Source organism: Priapulus caudatus, unplaced genomic scaffold (genome assembly GCF_000485595.1).
Source record: "Priapulus caudatus unplaced genomic scaffold, Priapulus_caudatus-5.0.1 Scaffold105, whole genome shotgun sequence".
NCBI classification, from domain to species: Eukaryota; Metazoa; Priapulida; class Priapulimorpha; order Priapulimorphida; family Priapulidae; genus Priapulus; species Priapulus caudatus.
The window spans coordinates 425,735-435,621 of record NW_014577166.1 but is presented as its reverse complement, the minus strand read 5'-3'; the positions used below and the strand labels follow the sequence as shown (position 1 = coordinate 435,621).

The window sequence follows — 9,887 nt, the reverse complement described above, 5'->3', positions numbered from 1 at the left end:
AGCTAAGAGCGAAAGTGCAATATTTTATATCAGATTCGTATTACATGACCACGTTGAGTTGCTGTCAGCCTGCCGGCTTCGTCGACGTATTAAAACGGCCGAAGGAATATTCTATTGCAGTCAACTGTCGAGAACGGTTGCAGCGCCATTTTCGCCATTACATTAGCCATAAGCTGGATTCGGGAATCGTTTTCGCGCGATGCTGAGAGCGAAGTGAATATTTTATATCAGATTTTACCATGCAACGTGCTGTCAGCTTGCCCGCTTCAAGTTCTAAACGCAATATAACAACAGCCGAAGGAATTATATTGCCAGTCAACGTCGACCAATCGTTGAACTGCCATTCGCCCATTAACTTAGCATAGCTGGGATTCGGGAATTCGTTCGCGCGATGTGAGATTCGAAGTGAATATTTTATATCAGATTTTACCATGCACACGTGCTGTCAGCCTGCCCGGCTTCAGTCGAAACGTATAAAAACGGCCGAAGGAAATTCTATTGCCAGTCAACGTCGAACAACGTTGCTAGCGCCATTCGCTTTACATTAGCATAGCTGGGATTCGGGAATGTCGCGCGATTTGCTGAGACGAATGGTGAAATATTTATATCAGATATTACCAGTGCACACGTGCTGTCAGCCTGCGGCTTCAGTCGAAAAGTATCAAAACGGCCCGAGGAATTTCTATTGCCAGTCAACGTCGACCAACACGTTGTCGCGCCATTTCGCCGCATACGATTAGCATAGTCTGGGATTCGGGAATCGTCGCGCGATGCTGAGCAGCGAAGTAAATTATTTGTATAATCGATTTACATGCACAGTGCTGTCAGCCTGGCCGGTTCAGTCGACGTTATAAAAACGGCCGAAGGAAACTTCTATTGCAGTTCAACGTCGGACAACGTTGCAGCGCCATTTCGCCATATATGTAGCATAGCTTGGGACTTCCGGGAATCGCGCGCGATGCTTGAGAGCGAATCGTGGAGATATTTTTATAGATTTTAGCCATGCACACGTGCGTGGTCAAGCCTGCGGCTTCAGTCGAAACGTATAAGAAAGCCGAATGGAATTAATTGCAGTCAACGATTCGACCAACGTTGCAAGCGCCTCTCGCCCATACTTACGCATAGCTGGGACTTCGGGGAATCGTCCGCGCGATGCTGAGAGCGAAGTGAATATTTTATATCAGATTTTACCATGCACACGTGCTGTCAGCCTGCCCGGCTTCAGTCGAAACGTATAAAAACCAGCCCGAGGAAATTCTTACTTGCCAGTTCACGCCGCATGTCAGAAATCAACGTTGCCGAGCGCCATTCGCCATCATTGCATAGCTGGGCACCGGCTCTCGCGCGCTGGATGACCTCGTTACGAGCGAACTGAATGAGGATATATATATTATATGCAGATCTGGAACTTTTACCGATGCGACACGTTCCCTGTCAGGCCTGTGCGCGCGCTCTTCAGCGTCGAACGGCTATAAATAACGCGACGACCGCTCGCCCGTTTAAGTGACTTGTTAGTTTGAGCCCAACGCTCCGGGTGCAGTGGCTACAACCTGGGTCGGTGACTGCAGCGCATTCGCCCATCTTGACATCTTAGAATTTAGCTGGGCATTCGGGCAATCGTCGCGCGATGCTGAGAGGTTGACAGGATATATTTTTATATGCAGATTTTACCATTGGCAGCCACGTGCTGTCAGCTCGGCTTCCAGTCGAACGCTATAAACAAACGGCGAAGGACAATTCTATTGCCAGTCGAACGTCGACCAAAACTGTATGCTAGCGCCATTCGCCATACATTCAGCATTAGCTGGGTTTCGGGAATCGTGTCCGGCGCGATGCTTGAGAGCGAGGTGAATTATTTTATATCCGATTTTACCATGGCACACGTTAGCTGTCAGCCCTGCGGCTTTCAGGTTATCGAACGCTATAAAAACGGTCCGAAGGAATTCTATTGCAAGTCAACGTCGACCAAGTTTGGCACGCGCCATTGCGCCCATACATTAGACATAGAGGCTGGCGATTCGGAATCGTCGCGCGATGCTGAGAGCGAATGTGATATTTTATTATTCATGATCGTTTACCAATTGCACGAGTGCTGTCAAGCACATTGCCCGGCCTTCAGTTCGAAACGTATTAAGAAGAACGGCCCCGAACGGCAAGATTCTATTGCCATGTCACGTGGCACCAACCTTTGGCCAGCGCCATTCGCCCATATCAGTTAGCATAGCTGGATTCGGGAATTCGTCGGCGAATGGCTGGCAGGAGCGAATTGGATATTTCGTATATCGAATTTTTACCTGCACACGTGTATGGCTGGTTCAGCCTCGCCCGAGGCGGCTTCAGTCGAAACGGTATAAAACGGGCCGAAGGAATTCTAATTGCCATAGTCAACGTCCGACCAACGTTCGCTAGCGCCATTCGCCCCCAGTTACCATTAGCATAGCTTGGGGATTCAGTGAATCGTCGGCCGCGATGCTGAGGAGCGAAGTTGAAGTATTTTATATCTCGGAGTGTGTTTCTGTTGATGTGGGCGGTGCTGTCAGCCTGCCCGGCTTCAGTCACAGACGTGTGTATAAATAATTCGGGTTTACTGTGGAATTTTGGGACGGAATTTGTCTCATTGCCAGTCAACGTCGACCAACGTTGCCTTTCGAGCGCCATTATGTGTCGTTCTGTGATGTTACATGCTGCATGGAGCTGGGGACTGTCGGGATCGTCGCGCCGACTTGCTTCGAGAGCGGACATGGTGTTTTTATATAGCATTATTACCATGCGACACGTGCTGTTCGAGTTCGGTTGCCTGGGGGCTTCAGTCCGAACGTGATAAAAACGGTCGAAGGAAATTCTTATGCCCCAGTTCAACGTCCGGACCAACGTTGTGCCAGCGCATTGCGCGACATATTTGCATGCTGGCGATTCCCGGGAATGTCAGCCGCCCTGTGTTGCACGCTGCGGTGTCTGCGGATGCGTGTTGCGTGAATAAATGAGGTGAGAGGAAGCCGGACTAGCCGGTGACAAATTCGTGGTATGAACTGACGGTGTGTGGTTGTGTGCGCCATCTCCAAAGATAAATATAAGATGGGCGTCCCGTAATAGGCGAACCATGCGACAGTTAGACGCGCGTGGCTTTGACTCATGTGTCTATGTATGTAGGCGCAAGATGGAGAGAGAGAAAGAGAAGCGTATATATTATATTCATAGAGAGAGAGGACGGAGGCGATCGAGAGCACCGAGTGCGACTGGCGCCGCGGCGAGATTGAGAGTTCGACGAGATGACGAAGATGAGAGAGAGAATAGCAAAGATTTAAAATACCAGATGCGTGGCAGACTGGGGCGAAAAGTGGTAGAAAACCGGGAAGTGACGAGTGTGTGTGGTGATGGTCCTTCGGCGTCGCGTGTTCTTTGAAATGCTCTGCATGAAAATCCTGCTGCACATCATCGCCGCTCATCGGATAGCTGAACACGAAAGCCTGCCCTGCCTGCACCTTCTCCTACTCGCGCGCAAAGAAAGCGATAGGCGAAATACATGTGTCCAACGTTTCCTTGTTAGCTGACCAACACTCTGTTGGACCACGAAATGAAAGAGGTATGCTTATGAAGGGGAATTTTTGGGTTGCATCGCCTATTGAGTGACAACACGACAGTGACAAACCGGCTTCGTATTAAACGAACAGCCTGTCTATAAGAAGGGCCGACAAACTATTGGAGTTTTCGGTGTGTGAAAACGTGACCGTAAAATATACAGCATCGTTCGGATCCCTGCTCCATGTTTGCGTGAGTGGAGGCAGGAGAAGGAGGGTGCGGCAGGGCCAGCAGGAAGGAGCGCGGCGGAATCACGGAGAATGGTTCCCGGTAGTTGTTTCGCGCGAAATTTTGGCACGGTTGCGCGCCGATTTCCTGCAGTTCAAACGACCGCGGAGATCCGCCATTCCCCGTGACGCTCAGCGCGAGCGGGCAGTGACGATTGCCAGAGAGGGGCGCGGTGCGGCGCGCGAAGACAGCGAGCCAGACCTGGCATTAGTGAGTTTTGTTGTGTACGCCTGCCCCGCTGTATTCCTTTGTGCGGCGCACGCGTCGATACAAGAATAGCGGACGGTGGCCGTCGGTGCGGTCAACACCCGCTCGCCGGACAAGAATGCCCCCACAATGACCTGTTTGTTTTACCCTGCTGCATTCGATCGTGCCGTAATTTGTCTGGGCTCGAGGTGCGGTTCCTTGATCTCACCTGGTGCCGCTCTCGGAAACAGGAACGGCTTTTCGTAGTAAGTGTGAGCCGACCAGAAGGGAAAATCCCCCGATAGTCGCCGGCCTGCTGAAAGAATGGCACTCCAATTCAAATTTTAGCGTGAGATGTGTGCCAACGTAAAACAGCACGGCCAAGAGAGGCTTGGCGGGCACAGAATGGCGTGCTGCGCGACGGGCGGCCGTCCATACTCACGAAAATGTTCTCAGCAGATGGAGAGTGAGAGGAGAGAGAGCTGCTGCTGCTGCCCTGTGCCACCTCGAGCCGAGAGTCGATTCGCGTGCATTGTGTGAAATGCGGGGCGCTAAGAGCAGCGTCTTACTAATTAGCGCAACAACGGCTGCGCCGCCTGCCCACCGGTCGCACGAGCTGGCAAGATTCGGCCGCGGCGGCCAGCCTCGCGCCTGGCAGGTGTTCTACAGTAGGACGGAGGCCGCTTTAGCATCGCCAGCGCGCGCTCCGCGTGGCGGGGGGATGCTATAGGTAACAACGAAGAGGCCGCGTCCCCGATATGGGAGCAGAGGCTGCAGAAACAAGAACAGCTATATGGAATAATATAACATTTATAACAGGAGCTAATAATGACAATTTGTCATTATTAGCCTTCTGATTATAAATGATCTAGCGCATTCTATAGTGAACACTAAAAGCGTGATAGCGTGCAGAAGGCTGAGAAAACGAGAACATAATAGAGTATATGCTATAATACATTACAATGCATGCTAGACATACTATACGTAACCACTAGACTGATAGGTGCAGAGGCTGAGAAACGAGAACATAATAAGAATATATATATATACATTATAATGATGCTAGAATACTATACGTAACACTTGACTTGATAGGTGCAGAGGCTGAGAAACGAGAACATAATAAGAATATAGGATAAATATATATACATTATAATGATGCTAGAATACTATACGTAACACTAGACTTGATAGGTATAGGAATGTACTTACCTCCGCCAAGGCGAGTTGGCCAGGGACGAGACCGAGTTTTATGTTTTTTTCACCGGCGTGTGTTTGTTTCGTTTGTGGGCTTTGTGGGCGTTGTTTTGTGTACAGCATAACTGAAAAAAGTTATGACGGATTGGTGCATAAAATTTTAAAGGATAGGTCAGAAATGGGCTAACTTTGAATTCATGAGATTTTGGTGGTGATCCGGATCCAATTAATTAGTTAATTAAATTTTTAGGATAGGTCAGAAATGGGGTAACTTAGAATTGATTACATTTTGTTGGTGATCCGGATCCAATTAATTATTTAATTAATTAAATAATTAATTAAATTTTTCACAGTGAGAGAATTAAGCTGCCTTGGCAGAGGTCTGCGCTCTCCGAGTGCTTTAGTTATATATATGATTATATAGTATTGACGTGAATGCATATAAAATTAAACAAGCGGCATAGACATCGGGGGTCTATTTAATGAGACGTCATTTGCTGCGTGAGCGCTTGCCTCTATGTATAATTTAGCATGTAGCTTGTAATTAAGATGACATTTGATGGTCGATATATATAGGATCGATGGATAGGCTGTAGGTAGACAGCGAGGTTATCCGGGAAAAAACAAGGTATCGGTTATCGAGAAATTTTGGTAGAAACTTATAAGCGTGAACGTGCGTACGTACGTTCATGCAGCCTGATAGCGCAAGTTTCGAGGAACTAGTGCAAAGGTTATAGTTGTAGTTTTGATAGTGATGAAAGGCGGCCTGCATGCATTATGCATGGTGTACTGCGGAGGTGGTACGTGCCCTCAATGGCTTGTAACAGTGCCTTCGCTAGTGAACGGAGCAAGGGTAGGCCATTTTACTCGACTAAACTTCAGTCTGCCCTGTTGTGGGGGCTTACTATAGTCAGGTGTTGTGGTCGTACATGTACGTGCCTGCGGGCGAAGCAAGCAGTCTCGTCCGTCGACTCTTTGTGCGTTTACCAGTAATGTATGCGTGACGAATTATAGTAGCACGTCGTAGGGCTTGTGTTGAGGTTACCCGTGGCTTGGAGGGGCTGCAACGGAGAAGCTATGACGTGCTGTAGCTGCGTGTTCTTATTGAGTCGCGTGTGTGACCGTCGTAGACTATATTAGAGGAGGGTTGACGCGAGTGTAAAATCAGGTACTTCGTTTTTTTCTTCAGTTTTTTCCCCCGTTTTTTTCGTTTTTTTTTCACGTGAGAGATCGTGGTGATTGGAAAACAACAACTCGTTGTATGCGACGCTACGTTGTTGGAGATATTGGGAGTATCGAATGCGCAAACGTTCGCAGACTCTGTCACAAATGATTTTGCGATAGTGTGGATTACTGTGTTCCTGCAAATTACTTTCGACTAAGCTGCCAACAGCAACCCGCGCGTATATGTCGAGCGGTCGTTTCGCTAAAACATATATATACTATACGCCGGCCATGTATATTGTGTGTTTTTCTTCTTTGTCGTTGCCGTAAATGCACGCAGAGCACTTCAGTGCAATGTAAATAAACAGAAATGGTCATTAGAGGTTTATGGACCACTATATAGGTGAACGCATCTAACCTCGTGATGACCGAGTGGAAGAAGATTGCTGTGGTGGTGGTAGTAGTAGTAGTGAGAGGAAGGTGATGCATTGACTGGTGCATATGGTCACCTTTATTTTCGCTTAGACGATCTATCTTACATTTCGTTCATTCACTGCTGTTCGTTCATTCACTGCTGTTCGTTCATTCACTGCTGTTCGTTCATTCACTGGCGTTTAGAGCAGCTTTTAGATAAATCTATACCGTTCAGCCGCCTGAAATCAGAAGCAGCAGTGTGTAGCAGTGCAATTATACCGGGTAATAAGCCATAAAATGCGGTTTGCATGATTGTACACCATTTGCGGGGTTGCCGCGGGGGTGGGTGGGCCGGCTGCGGAGTCGCCACATCTCAGCGGGTGGGTGGTACGGAGCTCGAGCATCGATCGTGGTGGGGTGGGTGGGGTGAACCACTCGCTGCTGCCGCAGGGGGAAATCCATCTAAAACTGGACGTGACATATATGCAGGGAGCGTTCCCCTCATAATTCGATTTCTTCGGGATTGTTGCAATATGCAGCGCGACGGGAAAATGCCGCCGTTAGTGTGCTGTCGAGTCATTTATCTGATGAGAGAGAGAGAGGGAGAGAGAGAGAGAGAGAGGGGGGAGCGAGAGAAGGAGAGTGCGAGAGAGAGAGTCTCCGCTGCTACGGCGCTCATTTTCTGGCGTGTGCCATTTGGAAAATAAGCGCATTATTTGCCGCATATAGTTTTAGTAACACGAGCTTGAGTGCATTTCTCTTGAGTGGTTTCTGGACGTCGAGATGCGTGCGTGCGTGCGTGCGTGCGCGGCGGCACACCCCGCCACAAGATTTCGGCGCAAATGTTTGGACGCCGATGCCGAAATTGATTTGGATCTAATTTCGTCTAGATGCACATTTGTTAGCATTCGCAGCATTGATTTCCCGCTGCGAACTGCCATCGTGATAGACACACGTCGGTGTGGCAGAGAGCGAGTAACTATACTCGAGTGTGCGAGAGAGTTTAATTTGCCCAAATGGTTTGCATGTTGCCGCTGTCGTTTCCTGTAAATATTGCGGCTCAATATTCAGAATTACTCGCCGCGATACTGATTCCCCAGACCGGCTCCTTGTCGGATTTAATTCTCAATGTGATTCACTTGTGTGTCAAAACAGCTGATTGACAGCCTATTCGCGCTTTGTTTCCACATTATGTGCATATGTATGTGTGTACCGTGTGTATTTTCATGTAGAAGCTCGACCCAACTATACATATTTCCCTACGTGTGTTAATGCGTATGCATGGCTTAGCAGGCGCTTAAAACAGAGTAAGCTAACCTAGAATTAGGCTCCGCCATAATGCCGCACTGCAAGTCAATCCGGAGGTGACCCTGCAAAGAATTAGGGTACATTACCTATAACTATACCTACACGCTGTAAGACGATATAGAATTAGGATGCAGTATTGTAGCCTATAATCACACAGACCTATATAGACCTATAATGACACAGTGCAGGCTAATATGTAATAAGGATGCAGGATAGTGACTTACTGCAGGCAAATATAGAATCAGGATGCAGTATAGTGACATACTGCAGGCAAAATGAATTAGGATGCAATATAATAATATATTGGATGCTAATATTGAATTGGGATGCGGTATAGTGAATACTGCTGGATAATACAGAATTTAAAGATGCAGCAGTTTTCCGCATCATAATTGTTTATGCGGAAATTATGAGTGCATCATAATACTATACTGCAAGCTTGTGTCAAATTTAACGGTGCAGAATAATCATTCGTTCGTTATTATTGTTACAGATTTCGCACGGACAACACGGATCACGTGATCGACGTGCAGATCGGCGACAGGGTGAACATCATGTGTCCCCACTACCCACGTGACTTCCCAAAAGAGCTCGCCGAAACTCACATCATCTATCAGGTGCGTATATAAAATCTTTCCCTCCGTACCTGGAGCTACTGCATGATCACTATCACCTGCACATTCGGCTTTCGCTCTAATTTTATTAACTACCGCGGTGGAGACAATGCCTGCGGGAGAGCTTTCCTGGCTGAAATAATGGTGTCTCTAAGTTGCGCGTTTTAGCCGAAAACATGGCTACCTTAATTAGAGGCCATGGCGCACTGTTTCCCGTCCATTTTCATTAATGGCGCCGCAATGCATAGTGTTGCTTGAAGGGAATAAGTAAGAATGCATTTTCGTAGTTTGATAAAATTTAATCTTTGACGTGCGTATGTGCTTAATATGGCCGCAGTTGAAATTTAAGTAGTTGATGACATTTACTTAATCCTTGAACTTGCAAGCCATAATTTGTTTCTACGATGAAAAAATAGCTAAAGGGAAATAAAAACGCGTTTGCAGCCGACGCATTGTTGAATCGTAGATTAATATTTCAAGAGGAAATATAAAACATCTTTATGAATAAGTAATCGCCAACGAATATTTACGCTATTGATTTGATGCAAGTTGATGCCAATACTAATTCGATTGAGGCGTTCTTGCTTTTCTGCTCATACTATTTAACCATGCATTTCACGTTTTACGGTGGCGGTGGAAAACCATTACGTACTCATTTCTCCTCTTTCCGAATGAATGGAATGTGCATTTGCACATAGTGTTGCGTTTGTGTGTATAACGAAACTATGTTATGTCGTTATGTCAATTACGGACCTGACGTATTATCTAATGGATGGATTGCCGTGTGAATTACTAATTAATTAGATGGTTATACATCACGAGGGAAATAAGTGCACATAAGCGCAATAATATTTTATTAGCTGTAAACACTCACCGAGGAAGAAGCGTTGTGCGGATATGCTCGTTTTCATTATATGGTTAATTTTATTTCATACAAAAATATGGCTAGGCCTATCCAAAATTCCAACATGAATCAGGGGTAACATAATAGATAGGCTATGTCTCTATTATCAAGAGCAGGATGATAAGATATGGTACAGAAAAAACAGATATGATGCATATATAGTATGATATTTTATGATGTTCAGTCTCATCCACTATGTTGTTATATCCACTATGTATCCACCATTATGTTACTCTTGATTAAATACATATTATATATATATATATATATATATATATGCGCGCACACACACG

At 46.6% G+C, this 9,887-nt stretch overlaps 1 protein-coding gene across 1 annotated transcript in view; it reads left to right on the top strand.

Annotated features, from left to right (window-relative positions):
- Positions 1–9,887, top strand: part of LOC106805208 (ephrin-B1-like) — a 24,229-nt gene that overhangs the window by 2,514 nt on the left and 11,828 nt on the right. The window contains exon 2 of the mRNA XM_014806707.1: positions 8,570–8,693. Within this exon, the coding sequence (XP_014662193.1) occupies positions 8,631–8,693 (63 nt within the window). The 5' untranslated portion in view covers positions 8,570–8,630. The remainder of the gene's footprint in view (positions 1–8,569; positions 8,694–9,887) is intronic.